This window comes from Lynx rufus, unplaced genomic scaffold (genome assembly GCF_022079265.1).
Source record: "Lynx rufus isolate CCGP_SWC_20201006 ecotype Redwood Valley unplaced genomic scaffold, mLynRuf1.p SCAF_3, whole genome shotgun sequence".
In the NCBI taxonomy this organism is placed as follows: domain Eukaryota; kingdom Metazoa; phylum Chordata; class Mammalia; order Carnivora; family Felidae; genus Lynx; species Lynx rufus.
In genome coordinates, this window is record NW_025814845.1 from 195,008,979 (window position 1) to 195,030,923 (window position 21,945).

Here is a 21,945-nt window from a genome sequence, read left to right on the forward strand (position 1 = left end):
GTTTGTGATCAAGGCGCTCCTTTATGAAAATAACTGTTCCGTATGACCTTTCCATCCACATCTCTGGAATGGTTCTCCTCACCGACAGTTGAGTTAACCGCGGATATTTCATTGCAAATATAAAAGCTATTTCCTCTTTCAGGTCCCAGGAGTGGTCTGTTTGTATGGTATATCACTCCAGGGATAAGGTCACTGATAATTTCGAAATGAAATTCATTAAGAGCTATAATATGGCCAGTTTTGATAAAACGTATCCGAGAATACAGCATATTCAGCCTCTGAGACTAAAATCAGAGGGGTCCACACATCATGGTCACCTGGTAATAGGGTAAGGGTAACACCACTTCAGGTGGTGCCAAGTGACTTTGAAGAATTACACGAGATTCAACCTATAGAAACCGTGGCTGCCTTAATCTGGTCTCAAATAATTCATAGTCTCATGATTGGTTTTTACTATTTATGTTCTCAGTGGTTACTCATTTTACTTTACTAACTCTATGTAAATTTTGAAAAATAATGTTTATATTTCAACAGTGAAAAGGCAAAAATAATTTGGGCTTGAGTACATGATCCTGACATACATACTTACCGTTCTAAATTTAATCAGATGTTTCAAATGCATTATTCCTTTACAGTAGTTCTGAGGGAGCAAGCTATCGTCCTGTCCTTTTACCACAGCAACTAAGTTCCATAAGTTGTCACTGCCACCTGGAGGCTAAAAGGTTGATACAGAAAAACCAAAGATACAAGGATGAATTAAAAACCACACGGAACTTTGCATCTTCACAAACACAACGAAGGCATATTTAAATTGAAAGATTAACAAAATTATAACTATGCTTTATCTCATTTATCGTTTCTGGTTTCCATTTGTTTTCTTATTCTGTACGAGGTATGTTCAGAGGGACCCACTGAGTTGGGATGATATGAGCAAATACGTGATAACTTGAGGACAATAGTTGTCATGACTCGTTTAGACTACAGGGAAAATGTTCACCTAATTCCTGTAATACTCACTGATAAACACTCTGAAAACCATCTTAGCTTCTTTGCTCGAGGATTACCAGTTAGCTTCTCTATTTCGTGTTTAATATCTCTTGATACTTTACCACACAATAGAGGGGGAGTGCCTTGTTCCACAGCATGATCTAAAGAACAGACATAATTCAGTGAGAAAGGATTGCTTAGAAGATAGTATTGAAAAATAAAATCTAATGCACGCATATTGGCAATACCAATGTTCCCGATAATTTCTTCCCAAGATCTGTCTGCCAGAATATTTATTGGTAAAGGAGCGATTAAAGGTGTTAATGACCAGAGTCTCACTGTAGAGTCACGGGAACAAGATGCCATGGTGAAGGGGCGGCTGGGATGGCATGTTAACCCTGATGGAAAAAAAGAAACCTAGTTTAACTAAAGTAAACAGTGAAAAATACTTTTCATCTGTATGTATCTCATAAAACTTCTACAGAATTGAAGTTATAAAGGAGTGTTTTAAGACAGCATTTCTATTTTGGCTGAAAATGATACAAGAATATAAGAAATTATTTAGCATAGTCTATTAATATGGATACAAAATTGAATAATGATTAGCAAACGGTCCTGGATGAAAATGTTGAAATTACATTTCGGGTGGTTCAGCAGCAAGCATACTATCACGCCAATGGAATACATGGTAATGGTAATGGTAATGGTAATGGTAATGGTAGATGGACAGAAGTTCCAACTGCAAGAAGGAACAGTTGGGACCTTCCAGTTAATAACATCCAGAAACAGTATCTCTCCCACACTCAGCCCCACTGCTTCAACTAAAAGTCCACTGATATGACATATATGGACACAAGTGGCTAGAATTCGGTACCTTTCTCTAAGGAACCATTTTCTCATCAAAGTTTGGGTTTACAAATGAAAGTGACATGCAAAAGACAAGAAATCTGGTTTCCATACCCAGCTCAATTATATTTATTGACTTAGTATCACATTAAAAAAATAAAATATCGTCCTAAATATCCAAGAGTAAAGGCAGAAGAATGGTTTGGTAAGTTCTATCTACTTTATCAATGATTCCCTGTTTCACAACTTCTTTATGAAGAGATGGTAAAGGAAGGGAGAAAAATCCAAGCCATATGTGTGTGCGTGTTTCTGTGTGCATAGAAACACAAATAATTTCTCATAATGTTTTGGATTTTCTTGTGTATTCTGACATTTCAATAACAAACAAGTACAATTTCTAATAAGAAAGACGTTCTTTTAAAATGAAGCACTGTAAGCCTTATTCAAAAAATATTGCTTTTCTCAGAAATTATAACCATCAGTAATACAACAAAATTTGAAAGTATATGAAAAACACATTACCATATACATCTGCACCGTGATCATATACAGTATCCAAACAAGTTCCTTCTCGAGTGTCCCATACTTTTATAGTGTAGTCCCAGCTGCCAGACAGGAGAAGGTAAGGGATCTCAGTATTCCACATTAATCCCCTCACAGGTGCAGTGTGGCCACTAAGAATGTTTATGCAAGCATCCTGAGTATAATCCCAGATTCGAACAGAACTGAAAACAGAATATTATGTATATGATACCATTCAAGTTATAACTTATCTAAAGTACTGACACACTCTTAGTGGAGTACAATTATTTCTCCGTAAACTGGAAAAGCTTTTTAGTTTCAAGTTCTACTACAATTCTTTTCATCATGGAAATGAACAAATAATTAGGCTAGAGCTAGCCTACTTCAACATATTTTGCCTTACTTTAACTGTTCCTTTACTGCTGATACTAAATATACTACTCCAGTTTATATACTTAAAACATTTCTTTCTTCAAGAGAAATATCCAGAACAGATAAAGCCAAAAGAAAAATATGACTAATAATACATATAAAATAACCTAAGAACCCTCACATTATTTGTACATCATGAAAATATAGCATGTTTGATGATGGGTATTATTTGAACAATCAATTCATCTTTATGCTCTTATCAAAGAGTAAATCATTCCTTCATGTTTTGGTCAATAAAATAAGTGGCTTAGTCAGTGTGCAATCAGTCTAAAATCAAGTACAAAATTCAAATATAACTGAATTCATGACATTACTTGAATCTACCCATTGTACAAAGTAAAGAAGACACATTATATAATTTTATTTAAGGCATATTTATTTTTGCTTTCTATAAAGACTTCCTTTTTCTTCCCCTTACCCTAGTACAGGACAATATGTCCAGGCATATCATAACCTAACTTTGTGCTAATCTCTTATGCTACCATTTAAGTTATTTTTGGTTGATATCACTCTTTCATAAATAAGATTATGCTAAAGTGAGTTGTATCAAAATAATTTATTCTTTTTTTTTTTAATTTTTTTTTCCAACGTTTTTATTTTATTTTTGGGACAGAGAGAAACAGAGCATGAACGGGGGAGGGGCAGAGAGAGAGGGAGACACAGAATCGGAAACAGGCTCCAGGCTCCGAGCCATCCGCCCAGAGCCTGACGCGGGGCTCGAACTCAGGGACCGCGAGATCGTGACCTGAGCTGAAGTCGGATGCTTAACCGACTGCGCCACCCAGGCGCCCCACAAAATAATTTATTCTAAGAGGCATTCCCTAGAAGGTATTGCTTTATGACATAATTTACATTAGGCAAACATTAGGCTAACATAATTATAGTTGGTAGCCAAACACAAAAAGAGTTTGATATATCCCACTGCACATAAGCATTATTTACAGGTGCCAACAGCATGCTATCACCTATATGACTACTAATGGGATCAATAACCTGAATTTACAAGACTTTCAAGTTTCATTATCATAAATAAGTAAAAGGCTTACTACTACCTTTCTGACGAATATTTCTTAGACAATGGTTGAAGATTATACTTTTTTCCATGTACCCATAGAATTTAGACACTGAAGTCTATGTTAACAGACTTACCATAAAGTCAACTCCTTCACTTTGACATTATAACCTTACTTTAAGTAACATTTCCAGTGAAAACCCACAGAAACTTCACATTGTTTTTCTTATGAAATTTGGATGGATGCCAAAATTTCAAGATGAAAACAGTTAATTATTCAATATTAAACCTGTGGTGACTGTATACAGATTTCTATCTGCCTAAAGTAAGATTTTTTTTTACCCTAATTTATCTCGTATTAAAATAGGGACCAAGCTGTACTATGCAAATCTATCCCGTTTGAATATAAAACATAGAAAAGATTTCAGGAACTTTTTCACAAACCCCGAAAAAAAAATGTTAAATCACTCTCATTTCTAAACACATTCTGTTCACGCTAAAATACAAGATCATCTTCTTTTTTCTTTTCCTAATGAAAACAGAGTACAGCTGTTTTCCATATTAAATATTGGGTCATTATTTTAAAAAATTCTTGTGTTTTACAGAGATTTATTTGTTTTGGATCTTTTTTCTCTTTCCGAACTGATCCTTTAAAAATTTTGTTTCTGTTAACTTTGTCTCTAGTAAGATAGAAATAAGCATCCATAGTAAACAAAACAAGTTAAAGAAATAGAAATCATGAATATGATGACAACTTAAGTGTGGCAAAATTTAATTTACTTTTGGCTAAATGCAATTAGGTAAGTGTTAACTGCCTGTGTGTACTTGTTACATATTTTCACCCAAAAGTTGGATCACATGAATGTGTACATTTCTAGAAAATTATAAGCTTATGATTTTAAGGACTAAAAAATTAAAATCCAAAACTACATACCCATCATCAGAGCCACTGCAAAGAATTCCCTCCCGCAGAGGAGACCATCTAACATGGAACACTTTGGCAGTGTGCCCACTGAAGACTTTCAGCGGTTGATCAGAGCTGGTGGCTACGTAATAGACACGAACATTTTTATCTTCACAGCCAGTGGCTATCATGTCTCTGGAATATCATCAGTGGCACATTAAAATATGAAAAAAGTTGATATTATTTGTTACTGATAATTTTAAAATGTATTACAGTTCTAATTTCTGAAACTAGAATTTTTTGCTTCCTTAACGTAGTTAGAAAACTCACAGAAGTAAAACCATGATTTCCAGAAACTGCCAGAGTGTGAAGGGTTTCCTTATATTCCCTTTTAATTGGTTGAATTGCTATTTTTAATCTTAGATCAGAGACCATGGAATCTGTATTTCTATAAGGTCTTTTTTTAAATGTCCAGGTTCATAACTTGGTGAATATTTCTCATACCTTTATATTTCATAGCTATTGGGTCTTAACGAGGGTCCGCAATGGTGAGTAACAGATGTGCCTCCTTGCTGGTAAGCAAATTATTAATCATAGAAATTTTTCTGTGGCATGAGTACAAATAGCAATGCTTCCCCTGAAGGATGCTGGGAAAGCTCCCTGCAGACAAGGCTGTCCCAGCTGACGGAAGTTACAGTCCTGGGTTCCCAATTCTCTTTGGTGGCTACTCCAGTAGGAGATGCTTTAACTGTTCCCACTAAGGATCCTCTGGAAACATAATATGTGGATCTGATCTTTTCATGATATTCGTTTGTTATTCTCAAGAGACTGAGAGTAAACTAAGAAACCATTTATACCCTTGTGTCATACTTGGAATACTGTTCCAAATGGAGTTAGGGCACTAACTCCAGCACTAACAGGGTGGAACTGTGGAAATCACTAATGATCACTAACGATCATTAATGATCATACAAACAGCCCCCACACTCTAAACGTAAAGAGAGGAAGTTACACATTTGGACCCAACTGTCATCACAACCTTCCTTCAAATTGTTGATTTTTGTCATACGGGTCATAATACTTACATTTACTTAAGCCCACATGCAGAAATACACCACTTTGCAACTGGCATGCCCATCTCTAAATGTGCATTATCACATCTGCCTAAGTCCCACTGATAAATGGGCCAGGTTCTACACATGGGGAAATACACTTTGCGTAATACAAATATTTACATGTATACGTGAGTACGTCTTCGTGGCTATATGTATGTGGATACATAAATATAAAATCTTAACAATTAAATAATAAACATTCAAGGAATGTACAGACATCCAAATTGTAAATTCAGAGATATCTTATGAATAAACTTTGTAAGTTCAAGGTATTTTTCACTTATCTCCTAAGGTGCTACCTAAAATATGGATACTCTATTAGAACATTTTTTAAAAAGTTTTTAAAAATAAAAATGAAATTTATTAGGTACACTTGGTAGTAAGCATGCAAGTTAAGTATAAAGGACTTTTTTTTTTTAACCAAGAAAACATATTGCGTTAATATCTAATTTTTATTTCAACTACTCAAACGCTTACCAACCATATAAAGCAGAGAAATACGAATGTAGAACTAGTCTATCGGTCGGATACAAGGTAATCCTATCCATTTGTATACTGAAGAAACACTTTTTAAATAGTCACTTTGTTCAAGGCACAGTGAGGGTCAGCAACACAGTGTTTTGCTGAGAATACGCTCCTAAAAATAGAGAACAGTTGCTGATCTCATGGAGCTTACATTTTAGAGGGTGAGACAGCCAATTTCCAACTAAAATTTAATTTTATTATGTTTTTAAAAATTATATATGTATATATTTATTACTCACATGGCTAATAAGTGTGTGTCAGCCAATTTCCAACTAAAATTTAATTTTATTATGTTTTTTAAAAATTATATATGTATATATTTATTACTCACATGGCTAATATTTGTGTGTCAAGTATTCCTGGTTGATTTTTTTTCATCACGAGTGTACTCTTTAAAAATTTTTTTTCAACGTTTTTATTTATTTTTGGGACAGAGAGAGACAGAGCATGAACGGGGGAGGGGCAGAGAGAGAGGGAGACACAGAATCGGAAACAGGCTCCAGGCTCTGAGCCATCAGCCCAGAGCCTGACACGGGGCTCGAACTCACGGACGGCGAGATCGTGACCTGGCTGAAGTCGGACGCTTAACCGACTGCGCCACCCAGGCGCCCCACGAGTGTACTCTTTAACCTCCATCTCCTATTTCCCCCATCCCTTCATCCACCTTCCCTCTGATAACCATCAGTTTGTTTTCCATAGTTAAGAGTCTGTTTCTTGGTTTGCCTCTTTTCTTTCCCTTTGCTCCTTTGTTTTCTTAGATTCCACATGAGTGAGATCCTATGGTATTTGTCTTTCCCTGACTGACTTCACTTAGCATAATACCCTGTAGATCCATCCGTGTCATTGCAAATGGCAAGATTTAATTCTTTTTTATGGCTGAACAATATTCCATTGTGTACATGCCACATCTTCTTTATCGTTCATTTTAACAGGACTTGTTCTTACAACCCATGAGCACAGAATGTCCTTCCATTTCTCTGTGTCACCTTCAATTTCTGTTAAAGTGTTTTACAGTTTTCAGAGTAGAGGTCTTTCCCCTTTGGTTAAATTTATTCCTAGAAATTTTTTTGGTTTTGGTGCAGTTATAAGTTGGATTGTTTTCTTAATGTCACTTTTTTTTTTCATTAGAGGGAGAGAGAGAGAGAGAGAGAGAATGAGCACGGGAGAGTGGCAGAGGGAGAGAATCCCAAGCAGTTTCCACACTAAGCATGGAGCCCAACATGGGGCTCAATCCCATGAACTGTGAGATCATGACCTGAGCCAAAATCAAGAGTCGGATGCTCAACTGACTGAGCCACCCAGGCGGCCCCTTAAGTTCACTTTCTGCTGCTTCATTATTAGTGTATAGGAATGCAACAGATTTCGGTGTATTGTATCCTGCAATTTTACTGAATTCTTTTTTCAGTTCTAATAGTTTTTTGGTGGAGCCTTAAGTGTTTTCTTTATACAGTATCATGTCATATGGAACTAGAGTTTTACTTCTTCCTTACCAATTAGGATGCCTTTTATTTCTTCATGTTGTCTAACTGCTGTGGCTAGGACTTCCAGTACTATGTTGAATGACAGTTGTGAGAGTGGACATTCCTGTCTTCTTCTTGACCTTAGGAGAGAAGCTCTCAGTTTTGACCACTGAGTATGATGTTAGCTGAGGGTTTTTCATATATGGCCTTTATTATTTGGAGATATGTTCCCTCTAGGCCTACTTTGCACAGGGTTATCACGAATGGAAGTTGTACTTTGTCAAATGGTTTTTCTGCATCTATTGAAATGATCATATGGTTTTTATCCTTTCTCTTATTGATATGACATATCGATAAATTTGCAAACACTGAACCACCCTTGCATTCCAGGAATAAATCCCACCTGATCTTGGTGTATGATTTTTCTTTTTTCTTTTTTTAGAGAGAGTGAGTACATGAGTGGGGGTGAGGGGTAGGGAGAGAGAGAGAAACTTAAGCAGGCTCCATGCCTAGCACAGAGCCCGACACAGGGCTCGATCATGCAACCCTGAGATCATGACCTAAGCCAAAATCAAGAGTTGCATGCTTAACAGACTGAGTCAGCCAGTTTCCCCTGATTTTCAAAAAATTTTTAAAAGTTTATTTATTCAGAGGGAGAAAGAGAGAGAGAGAGAGAGAGAGAGAGAGAGAGAGAGAGAGAGCAGGGGATGGACAGAGAGAGAGGTAGAATCCCAAGCAGGCTCTGCACTGACAGCATGTAGCCCGACGCAGCATTTGAACTCACAAACCGTGAGATCAAGACCTGAGCTGAGAATGAGTCAGATGCTTAACCAACTGAACCACCCAGGTGCTCCTGAATTTTTTTTCATGTTTATTTTTGAGAGATAGAGAGAGACAATATGTGAGTAGGGGAGGGGCGGGGGGGGGGGGGCAAAGGGTCCAAAGCAGGCTCTGCACTGACAGCAGAGAGCCCAACGTAGGGCTCAATTCACTAGCCGTGAGATCATGACCTGAGCACTTAACCAACTGAGCCACCCATGTGCTCCCAATTTTTAAAAAAATATTGTTGGATTTGGTTTGCTAATAATATTTTGTTAGATTTTTGCATCTATATTCATGAGAGATATTGACCTGCAGTTCTCTCTCCTGTGGTGTCTTTACCTGATTTTGGTATCAGGGTGATACTGACCTCATAGAATGGATGTGAAAGTTTTCCTTTCTCTTGTATTTTTTTTTGGAATAGTTTGAAGAAACAGGTACTAACTCTTTAAATGTTTGATAGAATTTGCCTGTGAAGCCGTCTGGTCCTGGACTTCTGTTTTGGGGTTTTTTGATTATTGATTCAACTTCATTGCTGGTAATTGGTCTGTTCAAATTTCATTTCTTCCTGCTTTAGTTTTGGTAGGTTATATGTTTCTAGGAATTTATCCATTCCTTCTAAGTTGTCCAATTTGTTGGCACATAGGTTTTCATTATATTCTGTTGTAATTGTATTTCTGCGATGTTGGGTGTTATTTCTCCTCTTTCGTTAATAATTTTATTTGGCATCTCTTTTTTCCATGAGTCTTGAATGAGGTTTACCAATTTTGTTCATCTTTTCAAAGAACCAGTTCTTGTTTTCACTGATCTGTTCTATGGGGTTTTTGTTTTTGTTTTTTTAGTTTCTATATCATTCTTTTCTTTTCTTTAAGATTTTATTTTTAAGTAATCCCTACACCCAGTGTGGGATTCGAACTCACAACCCCGAGATCAAGAGTCACATGCTCCACTGACTCAACCAGCTAGGCAACCCTGTATCACTGATTTCTGCTCTAATATTTACTTAACTTTATTTGTTATAATTAATTTCATTACGTTAAGTGTTCCCAGGATATCACAGGAGAAATTTACCTAATACGGGGTCAAAGAACACTTTTCTGTAGAAGTGGTTTGGACCTGAGAGCCAGAGCAGGGGTGGACATCACCTACATACAGTACAGATGAGCTGTATCGTATGGGTGTGGGGCTGGAAGCAAATCCTAGATAAAGGGAGACAGCATGAGGGAAAGCTGTGGTATGAAAATGAGCTGACTCATTTCTACATTATTTCACAATATCTAAAGAAAGTCTGAGTTTCTATGTATAATTTATATAGCCTAAGGAGAGGTTTGAAACGCAACAAGATTCTTGGAAGTGCGGTGACTTGAAGGATCAGTTTTACTAGGGGTTTGAGCCGACGTTCATATGGTGAATACACTAGGGTCTTAAGCAAGGATGACCATTCAGAACTCTGCATGCGGGTTCTACGTTTGAGGAAGTCCTCCAATGCCACAGCATAGGCATGAGGTGGGCAGCGATGGAAAGTCCTGGTGGGAGAAAACCACTGGAGAGATCGCTAAGTGGGTTTAGGGAAAGGGCTACCTACACCTCTGTGGAGAAGCTACGTGCAGGTTAGACTTGCTCTGCACTTCTTGTTAGCCCTCTGCTTCTTCCTAGAGCATCAGCTAGAACAATCACAAGACCAGGCAAAACGACCATTACCTAAAAAGAGTGAGGACTACCACCTATGGGCGTAACATTAAATTTCATGGTTATTCAAAAGCTACGAGGCTTTTACTTATCTCGAGAGCAGAATTCTTACTTGTTGTTCTGGCTCCAGTCACAACCGAACACCGCAGCGGGGTGCTTGTATCTGTGCAACACTTTACCGTCAACCGTTCGGATAATACTGAAAGCAAGTGTGACATATTAATAGAAGAAAAAACACCCTAAATACGTTATTCACAAAAACAAAGCCAGAATCGTTTAATTCAAAAGGATAGAGACGGAGACCTTGTCTGCAAAGCACAGGGAACATTTAAAAGCACGGTGTAATTACCAATTATAAGTATGTTTATATCGGACATTATTAATTATGGCGATCCACTTAATTTGGAGGTGATAAATTTTGATTTAAAAACTATTAGTTGAGGAAACACCTAGTTTAATGCATGTATTTGAAAACAAGGATCTAACTGACATAAGCATTTGACTTTTAGCTTCAAAATTCAGCAGTTCAAAATCTGTATTTACGGCAACCCATTTATAATGCTGGATGCATGTACTATTGCACCAAGCCCGAGACTCAGAACTTACAACATTTTTCTGGCAAATTCTAATGCCAGAAAGAAGTTCTAACACCCGACGGTATCATTGCCAAAATACAATGGCTATTGATTCCATTAAAAAAAAAAAAAAAAAAGCTGTGTATAAATTAACGTATTACAGGTTTTTCTAAGTCTCTAGAAAAAACCGTCTCAAACATCATTAGGCCAATGAAAACTTCTGGAACTACCTGGGAGTGGTGGTGACCTATGCTTACAAACGTTTGGTCACTGCCTGTGGTATTGATCGAATAAGCGGGGTCCTGACAGTGCATGGGAAAGCTAAATGTGTATCACCTAACCAAAAACCTCAGAGGCACATCTCTTGTATTTGGCTATTTATCGATTAGCAAATAGTTCTTTTCAGGGGGAAAAAGTCACTAATATTGTTATTTCTGAAAATTTTAACTTCCTGGTGAAAAGATCTTCGGTTTCCATAACAACTATCTTTTTCACTGAAATTTAAAAATGAGGAAGAGAAAATTGGGCTTGGGATTGCAAAACCTAACAGGAGGCAATGCTCACTATATTCTCAACAGCCAGGTGTGTCTACACCACCTGTCAAAGATGACAATGCTTAGAGCTCCACAGTAGCATCATTTGCTAACAGACATTTGTTTAACTCAAAGGCAATTCTTCCCTTCCATACATTTCTTGGAAACCTACTTTTTCCTGGGACTTAACAGAATGAAGAAAGCACATACTTCTGAAACACAGGGTCAAAGATATTAGTCACCTAAAAAAACGCATCTCCCACATGTATTACTTTATTCCTCCTTGCAAAGGCTTTTCATCCTTTTATAAATAACAGCAGCTACAAAAGGTGAACAAGTTTCTAGAGCACTTGTTATCTCTTGAACCACTTGTAAAACTAGAATACCACTCCCTTAAAAATGTGGTGAGGATTATTTAGGCTCTTAGTGAGAAGTCCTTAAAGTTTCTTTGAGGCAATTCACAGTATTTTAGTTATATCTCAGGTGGGAGTTCCATTTAGAAAGGAATTATTGGTTTATGTGCTTTAAACATCACCACACTCCTATTACTAATACAGTAAAGCAACACAGCATGTGCCTAGATGGGTTTATATATACTTAGGATAGTTGCTAGCGCTGTACAAATGGGATCTCACGGACTGTTTTAATGTATGCGCTAACACGATACAATCGGTATTATCAAATGTATCTTTTATAAACAGGATAACTTCATACACAGTACTTACCAGAAACCGTCACCACTGCAGGTGGCTATTCTTTTGGAATCTTTATGACTCCAGGCAACGCAGAATATTCCGTTTTTTCCATGCTTCAAAAAATGCAAAATACCTATCAATAAAAAATAATTCACCCCTTTTTTCTCATATTTATTTACTTCTTGTATTGCTTTTCTATTAGGAAGTTACTCTAGATGACGCTAACAGAGGCATTATGGTCAACAGCAGAAAGCTGGGTATATGCTTTTAAAATGAATGAAGCTATCACACTTAAGAAACAAAACCTCTGTCTTGATGTATAAATTGAGTGGCTCTACTCATGTTTTGCAGACACTGGCATAGAGCCAGAATCTGCTTCCTCGGCCATCTGTAGAAGAAAGCTCTGCTTAATGCCTTTCCCCGAAGTGCCACTCGAGACGAAGATGGTTATCTATCTACTTCCTAACCCAGGGCTACAACTACAGTGTACGACATACTCCAAGAAATTGTTATTAGTGACTGTTCTTCTAAATTTCGAAGTTTTATTTTTATAGAAACAGAGGAGAATGGACTTAAGGTTATTCCTATAACAAATCACTCAATGTTGACCTGTTCCTCTACATTCTTGGACTGGGGAAGGGGAAGGGACAGAGTCACAGGTAGTATGATAAAGATTTTTAAAACCACAAGGAATATATTATTCATGGGAACGTCATTCATCAACAGGGATATGGGTGAATAAACGTTGCAATCAATCCATTTCCAACTTTTATTTAACTTTAAGTTCAATTGTGGCTGCTGCTAGGGAGAGACTAAAGTAACTTCTTACCCTGAGTTTTAAGACTCCTTTACTAAAATGGTCTCTAGTTGGCTCTTTTTTCCTCTTTGGGGGTTGAGGTAGGCAGCTGTGTAACGACGGGTACAAAAATGGAGGTGGTCTCTATACTCATGTAGTTGAAGGAGTGGAGGCCTTCCGTCAGCCTTGTTTGTCCCAAGGAAAGTGCACTTACGGCTTGAAGACCGTACCTAACTCGGTTAATTAAAGCTGGCATTGTCCCATATTTATCATCCTAAAGGCAAGCACTTTTTAGATCAGTCTCGACTATGTTACTGAATGCCGGGAGTCTTCCCGTATGGACATGAGAGACGGCCCCGATGCCAGGATGCAGGGCTGCTGGAGGCCGGACGGGCCGCGGCGGCACTGATGGACACATATTTGAGGTCACAGATGCCAAGATGCTCTTAGAAGAGATCAACAGGACTGACACCTAAGGATAACATTTTTCAATTAAGGCCAAAAGTTTCTTTCTCAAGTTCTTCTTTTCTTTTTACATGACCACTATGGGATAGGTAGTGTTCTTGGTGGGAGGGAAGAGGGCAGGTTGGGGGCACAGCTGAAAGGGAAGTATTGTTATGCAGAGAAAGGGAGGGATGTAACTACATGGTCCTTCATCAAGGCTTCGTCTTTGCTTACAGGTGGTGGGTAACCTTTCCCTAATATGCCGCATTTGCCGCATTACTTTAGTGTCCCCTAGAACATCAAAGCTGCTTAACCCTTGTGGGAATATCAGATTTTGTATAAGTGGTTTGAAAGCCTGAAATATAAACCATTTTCAAATAAATTATATATTCAATAAACTTCACTTTTTTTTTTTAATTTTTTTTTTTTTTTAACGTTTATTTATTTTTGAGACAGAGAGAGACAGAGCATGAACGGGGGAGGGCCAGAGAGAGGGAGACACAGAATCTGAAACAGGCTCCAGGCTCTGAGCAGTCAGCACAGAGCCCGACGCGGGGCTCGAACTCACGGACCGCGAGATCTTGACCTGAGCCGAAGTCGGCCGCCCAACCGACTGAGCCACCCAGGCGCCCCATATTCAATAAACTTCAATAGCAATCATTTGAAATGACTGAAATTTTGAAATGGTGAGAGATGCTGTTCCTATTTCCCTTGATTCATACCTAACACATTCTAACAAGATCATGTGGTTTCCAAATATCAGCGGTACTCTGTAGAATACGGGCTGGCAATTTAACTCCAGGCAGAAGTCAAGTACGATCTGAGACACTGCAGGCAGGAAGAGGGGAGGTTTTCGTGCTTGCCGTGGAACAACAGAATTTGAGAAGTGGAAGGAAATCCAAGAAACCGTATAATCCAACTTCACCATCACACAGGCGAAGAACCCGGTTCAAGACATTAAATGACTCTGCCGGTGTCAGAAGCTGGTTAGTAACAGAATTCAGGCCGTAATTTCGAACTTGTTCTGAGTTCGGTCTTTTGACAACCAATTGAGTATCTGCCTAGACAATTCTGTGGAGGAGGATTCAGAATTCCTTTGAATCTCTAGGGGCGCCTGGTGGCTCAGTCAGTTGAGCGACCGACTTTGGCTCGGGTCATGATCTCACAGTTTTTGAGTTCGAGCCCCGCGTCAGGCTCTGTGCCGACAGCTCAGAGGATGGGGCCTGCTTCTGACTCTGTGCCTCCCTGTCTCTCTGCCCCTCCCCCACTCATGCTCTGTCCCTCTCTCAGAAATAAACATAAAAAAAAAAAAGAATTCCTTTGAATCTCTAATGCAATTTTAGGAGAATTTTTATATCTTAGACCCATCTACATTTTTCAGAGTTCATTTCAACATGTGTATGTTCTCTTGGATTTTTTTCTAAGGGACAGAACATAATGTCACCTGGTGATTATTAAATTAAGAGAGAAAGGCATTTACAAAACATGAGGCAGTATAAGCCATCATACTACTCAGCTAGCAAAAAATAAACCTTACCTCATTAAATCGCTGTACCATTTTGCCCCTTTTCACATCCCAAATAAAAGCACCATTTCGGGACGTTGCACCAGCAATGCAGTTTAAGTCACCTTAGGAAACAATTGGTTAGACATGATAGGAAATGTTTGACACATACGTAATTCTTTTCAAAATGTAATTTTTGAAAACGTAAGACTTGTACTCTGTGTTAACAGTTCTTTTTAAATGTTTTATAATGGAAATTATGAAGTATATGCCAACAGAGAAGAGTATAATGAATGTAACCATCCCAGAGTTTCAACAATTACCAAACCACAGTCAATCTTGTTTTGTCCATAGTCCCTCCTGGGTTGCATGGGAACAAATCTCTGACATTGTATCATTTCATCAGTAAATACCTCAGTGTGGATGTCTAAGAGACTCTTTCGTTGACATGAACAAACTATCACAATCACAAATACAAAAACTATCAGCAATTGCTGAATATTATCAGATTTCCCATCAGTGCTTACAATTTTCTTTATCTTACACCTAGTTAATTTTGGGGGAGGGGTTAGGAAAGCACTTCTGTAGGCAGAATCATAGAAACAATAAAAAAACATAAACTATGTTTTTAAGAAATAAAAAATCTGTGAAAATCAAACTGCTGCTAAGTTAGTAAATGGTCTAGGACTTAAGTATTTTTTGCAAGGCAGACAAAGAGAGACTTTATCCATTAAAAGAAAGGAAGAGTTGCCATGTGCTACCTAGGAGTAAAACATGGAGTGAAAACATGGAGGAAATGATAAATTATTAGAAACCTAAAAAAATATATAAGTCCTTACCATGTTTCTAGTATTTTCATTCTGCTCCCCCTTTGGGTTCTCAAATTACTGGGGAGAAGTTTCCACATAAATCTGCACTTTTTTTTCTTTTCCTGCGGTAGCTACTCTAAAATTATGGCAAGTTACACAATCCTCTCTACTCTACTTCCTATCGACCTGCATTAGCCTTTTAAATTTTCTCCATACTTAACTAAAGTAGCGATTCTTCAGTAATCACATTTCATAATATCAAAGAAAAAAAACTCAAGAATTTCCATTTTCCAACATGTTTACTTTCTTGAGGCAAATTCTCAAGGTAGAGTGAAATAATGCTTTTCAGTAAGATTAGGTTCTGGGTTACGATTTCAAACAATGGTTTTTACACTTAGAATTTCTATTTAAGTTTTAGGGTTGAGACTTCTGTAACATTCTGTAGGAGGAAGACCATCCAGCTACTAGCTGCCACAGTGCTGTGTCACGGCATCGGCTGGCCCAGTTCCCGCCTCCCGAGCCAGGGGCCCTGCTAAGCAGAAGCATATGGCACTGACCGAGAACACAGGCTTCAAAGTCAAACTGACAGCTGTTCACACCTTGATTCCACCACCACCCACTACGCACATAACCTTGGGTAAGTTACTCAACCTCGCTGACCTCAGGCCCTCTTTAATAAATGTTGGTCATGGGGCGCCTGGGTGGCGCAGTCGGTTAAGCGTCCGACTTCAGCCGGGTCACGATCTCGCGGTCCGTGAGTTCGAGCCCCGCGTCAGGCTCTGGGCTGATGGCTCAGAGCCTGGAGCCTGTTTCCGATTCTGTGTCTCCCTCTGTCTCTGCCCCTCCCCCGTTCATGCTCTGTCTCTCTCTGTCCCAAAAATAAATAAAACGTTGAAAAAAAAAAAAAAGAAATCCCTTTAAATAAATGTTGGTCATCACAAAAGATAAAATTGAAATGAATGTGAATGAGGCAGCGGGTAAGAGATCTAGTTAGCTCTTGTAATCAGTGAAGTAACTTTTTGTTTTCGATTAGCCTTGTATGCATAATGGCACTAAGTATGTTCTTAAAAGAACAACTACTGTCATTAAGAGTTTGAAGTAAAACCGGCTTCTGGATCTTCTCCCGATTGTGAGAGATAAGGGCTGAATAAAACAGCAGTAGGTTCCTAGCGTTTTTTGTATCACAGACCTCTGTGAAAAATCTGATTCCTAAGATAATCTTTGACAGACATTGGCACATACACACACATGCTAAAACTTTTATGCATGAAATCCAAGAGACTCCCAGAATCTCTGCAGACGTCTAAAACCCTCGATAGCCCATAAATTCAAGGCTGAAAAGATAATCTCAAAAAAAGCTATATCCTGGTTATATGTGGATTTTAAATTAATACGTCACCGTTAGCACAAGTAAGGAAAACATCCTATATACTTTATAAAGTGAAAAATTCATTTAGGTGTGTAAAGTGATTTATTATAGGGCAATAATGTTTTGAAAAAAAATGTCAGAAGTTTCAAGGACATCTCTTCGCTCCTTTATGTACGGGAAGGTATAAAAATAGCATCTTTCTGAGATCAAAACAAAAGACCCTATTCTGGCAATAACGGTTCTTCAATATTACAAAGGTGAACTTTATATAGAATTACATAGTCACAATGGAACTGTGATGATTATATAATGATTCATATTTGCAAATAGCCGTATCAGGGAAAGATATGGATTATAATTTATTATTATTATTATTATTTTTACTTTCATGTGTTTGGCTCATATGAAAATTTTAAGGAAAACTTTTATCATATAAAATGTGTTGTACCTTTCAAGGCACAGCTATACAAATGCAACTAAAACCAGAAAGGTCAAGATGACCCTTACTGACTGTGGTTTTCGTAAATGATTATGTCACATAAAAGGGCTCCGAAATCAACGGACCTGCAGGGGAAGTCTATTCCTAAAACCCACAAAAACAGAACCAACATACATACTAGAAGTAATTTGCCTCTACAATCATCTGGAGCAAGATGGCATTGAGAGAAGAATATAACCCAAATGAAAACAGAAGTTAAGAAAGTCATTTAGCTGTATTTTTTTTTTTCATTTAATTGTATTCTCTATTTTAATGAGCTGAGGCTTACCTGGAGCCCACGAGAGGGAGTAAACAACGCCTTCGTTCCCCGGGGACGTGTGCACGGCTGTCAACGTGTTTATATCCCAGACTTTTATGGTGCCATCAAATGAAGCTGTCGCCAAAAGATTGGGGTCGTCGGGTTTGAATTTGCAGTCAAAGATTGTTTCCACATGCCCCTGAGAATGCAGCACAAAGAAGTCAGAACTACTGGGGACAATTCACGTGATTCATGAACAAATGACAATGTCTAATCAGGTGACACATGGACCACGGTTTCAAACATTCATGTTAAAATAGATAATATATACTAACATAGTAATACAAAATGAGAATCGCTGCTGTGGTTGAATGTTCTCTGTGCTGTTATTACTATACTCTTTTATACAGATCTAGATTTTACTCAACCACAATACCTCAAATCAGCAACAAAATACAAAAAAATTCCCAAGTGTCATTTGTCAACTTCAATTCAAAAACACAAAACATGTCTTTTCTGATTATTATATTCCAGAAATTTATAAAGTGGGCGCCTGGGTGGCTCAGTCAGTTAAGTGTCCGACTTTAGCTCAGGTCATGAGCTCACAGTCATGAGTTCAAGTCCTGTATCGGGCTCTCTGCTGTCAGCACAGAGACTGGAGACTGCTTCAGATCCTCTGTACCCCCTTTCTCTGTCCCTCCCCAGCTTGTGCGCTCTCTCTGTGTCTCAAAAAATAAATAAAAATACTAAAAGAAAAGAAATGTATAAAGTAATTAACTATTAACAGTTACTGTGTCTTTCCGGTAGCATAATAAAAGACGAAGATAAAACTGAAACTATAGGTCTGTAAATGCAACTATTCTCTTTTATACCATGACGTACGCCAAAAGAACATCATGATTTGGGGAGAATTGAAAAGTATCCAGCATAGCTTTCGTTTTTAATTAGTCTTGTTCCAAATTTTCTAACAACTTTATTCTTTAAAAATTGTAAGGAAAAAAAAAAATCCCTGTCTCTTCAGACTGGCAGGCATTATCAAAATGAAAGGAGCCACTGCAATAATTTATAATCAAGGACTGTTTTTCTTAGAACTATAAAACGTTTTCTAAATAAAACATTTCGAAATGAAGACATATACTCAATAGAAACTCTACTGAACTTCGATTGCATGACTACTCCTTTGCTAATAGAAGTTGTTACAAATTTAAATGTAGTTTTGTATTTTTCTCTCTTCCCTTTCATAAATTATTTTGTAAGCAAATGGTAATCTGAAGTGTAAGAAGAGTTCACCACACTGGGAAATAATTTACATGGAAAGAAAATTAAATAGTCTGGAAAAAATCTACAAATGGAATATTTAAAAATAACTAAGCTACACATTGTTACAACATTTTTTTTGGTTACCTTTCCATTTTTTTGGAAGATGAAATTAAACATGTCTTAAAATGATACAGGATTAGCGATTGTTTCCCTCAATTTTTTTTTTTTAACCAGGGCAATTATAGCTCTAGATCCCTTTTCTAAGTTTTTCTACAGAAAAACAACCAACACTTCAAGGTTTCTTAAGTATCTGGGTCAGTCTAATGCAACACGATATACATTATTATATGCCTTCATTCAACTAAACTTAATAAAGTCTGGCTGTGTGGCAGGCACGATTTCATGTCATGGGGATAAAAAATCAGACAAAAACACGAGTCCACAGCGAGTTTGTATTCTATTTTACACGGGGGTTTAATGATCACAAGAACAGAAGTTCACAGAATCAACGGATTTATTGTACTGATTCGATAACAACAATAAATCTTAGGAGAACACTGAACTCAACCTTATTCATTTCACAGATATGAACAATAAAGCTTGGACTTGTCCTTCCTTCTGAAAGAATACTGGTTTCTTATTTTGCTTCCAACATACAGTACAGAAATGTAATTTCCCAATACTACATGAAGGATCCACAGGGTGTACACAAAAATGGGAACACTACCAACCATGTGCAGTAATCATGATAAAACTAAATATTAACGAAGTTTAATGTTTAGAATTTTAAGAAACATAATAGTTTTCTTATCATCCTATATAAAATTCTAAAATGTTGCAGCCAACCAAGATAAGGTCCTAACATATGATTCTTTGCAAAAATAATTTTAACAATATTAATATGCAAGTAAAAGTAATTATCATATGCTACCACAAAATAAGTGTTGTGTATAAAGGAAGGAATGACTTACCAAGTCCCTAAGAAAATCCCACTTCTTGGCTCCTAGGTCATAAAGCCCAACCCCACCATCCAAGAAACTGCACACGACATGACCGGGAGGAAGAGAAAATGCTTGATTCTGTGTCAAAGTTGGGGGAGGAACTGCTTCACTCGTTGAGGACGTATAATGATTTTTAGTTGGAGACTGGGTTGAAACTAAAACAGAAAAGAATAAATAAACAAGTAAGTATTTATACCAACAGCTTCCCATAGTTTATAAAGATGTCCCTTTGTTTCCTTTTATCCAGAATTTATATCAATAAACCGTTAGACGATAACCATATTTTCTGCCACAGGAGTAATTCAGCAGCACTGTCAAAAACCATACATACATCTATGTAGAGGTGGAGATGATTTTGCAAGGATGTGTATAAACGTGAAGGTGGAGAAAAACAGATGAAAATTAGTTGAGTGAGGAACCACAATATGTGGTGAATACTTGGTTTCTTATCTCCCCATAAATTAAAGTACAGCATGATTATTTTTTAATTAGAATCTTCTCTCAAAATGCTAACGGCTTACTTCCCCTCTACAGACACAAACATGCATGAATGTTTTTATTTTAAGGCTAATAACGCTCTTCCACTAATTTCCAATCCAATGAAAATATTTTTGACATTATTTATAATTCAAATTTAGCACCCAAATTAAGAATCACAACTGTCTGACGTACATTTACATCGCAATTTTTCTTTCTTCTTCCTTAGGTTTATTTTTACTGTTCATATATTTCCATTTCTCAACTTTCGATTATATTCTTTGTCTCATATTTTGTCTTCTTTCAAGAAGTTTTGCCTTAGAATGTGAATTTTTTCTTGCAAACACAAATCAAAGTAATGACACTGCTGTAAATGATCAGACCAATCTATATTAGTTAAATAGTGGAATATAAATAAATATTTTCCAGTAAGTTCTTTTTGATCCAAATAAAGCCTTCCTTACTACATTCAATTTGATAATATTCATTTCTCAGAATCTGAGAATTACAGGAAGACCAAACTAGCATAAATCATGAATAACAAAAAAAGCATTTGGTTCAACAAAATTCTGCTGACAGTTTGGTTAAAATTAGTATGTTCCATGGCTGGTTATTCTAATATTTTAATTTGTTGACATTATGGGTGATTGTGACATTTAAAAAAAATTGTTTTTAATGTTTATTTTTGAAGGAGAGAGAGACAGAGTGTGAGGGGGTGGGCAGAGAGACAGGGAGACGCAGAATCTGAAGCAGACTCCAGGCTCTGAGCAGTCAGCACAGAGCCGGATGCGGGGCTCGAACCCACAAAGCGCGAGATCATGGCCTGAGCCGAAGTCGGATGCTCAAACGACTGAGCCACCCAGGTGCCCATTGTGACATCTTTTATGTACCTATGTATCTATAACTTATCTTTTTGAAGAATTTGGTGACTATGTCTATATTTGAAAGTTTTCATTTTCACATATTTTTTTTTATTCCACATTTTGTTACATTAAAAAATTGAGGAGGGGAGAGGAATGAGATAGATATCTAACAACAGGTAGCCTGAAGTAATCTACTAAAAAATCACAAGATGGCTATGTGCTTCTTTTTATTTTTGGTATTATCTCTAATGGGCAGGGGCAACCCTTGTAATAATAAAAAAATATGAAAGAAGAGAAACTGTAATAGTTCAGTCATCCCATGGTAGCACCTAAACACAAATAACTTCAAAAAAAATACAGGATGCATGGATATGCTGGCCTCGAGCACAGGACTTGTCTGGCCCTAATGTTTCTGTCCCCTCCAGTTTCCAGGATCCAGGAGTGTTAGGCCTGCACAGCAAAGCTTAAATGTATGGAAAGCCTGGAAATGTACGAAAGCTCTGCCAACACAGAGACCTTCCCCTACTTGCGTCACCCACTAAATTCGATACCAAATTTGCAACCAAAACCA

At 37.4% G+C, this 21,945-nt stretch overlaps 1 protein-coding gene across 6 annotated transcripts in view; it reads right to left on the reverse strand.

Annotated features, from left to right (window-relative positions):
* Positions 1 to 21,945, reverse strand: part of WDR17 (WD repeat domain 17) — an 87,505-nt gene that overhangs the window by 26,160 nt on the left and 39,400 nt on the right. For 4 of the 6 annotated variants that reach the window (XM_047091768.1, XM_047091766.1, XM_047091769.1 and 1 more), the window contains 10 exons: positions 20,005 to 20,189; positions 17,804 to 17,972; positions 14,892 to 14,983; positions 12,145 to 12,227; positions 10,424 to 10,510; positions 4,734 to 4,898; positions 2,356 to 2,558; positions 1,236 to 1,385; positions 1,018 to 1,148; positions 590 to 715 (listed from right to left, as the gene is read on the reverse strand). In XM_047091768.1, the coding sequence (XP_046947724.1) occupies positions 590 to 715; positions 1,018 to 1,148; positions 1,236 to 1,385; positions 2,356 to 2,558; positions 4,734 to 4,898; positions 10,424 to 10,510; positions 12,145 to 12,227; positions 14,892 to 14,983; positions 17,804 to 17,972; positions 20,005 to 20,189 (1,391 nt within the window). The remainder of the gene's footprint in view (positions 1 to 589; positions 716 to 1,017; positions 1,149 to 1,235; positions 1,386 to 2,355; positions 2,559 to 4,733; positions 4,899 to 10,423; positions 10,511 to 12,144; positions 12,228 to 14,891; positions 14,984 to 17,803; positions 17,973 to 20,004; positions 20,190 to 21,945) is intronic. The other 2 variants (XM_047091771.1, XM_047091770.1) reach the window with 1 other exon arrangement.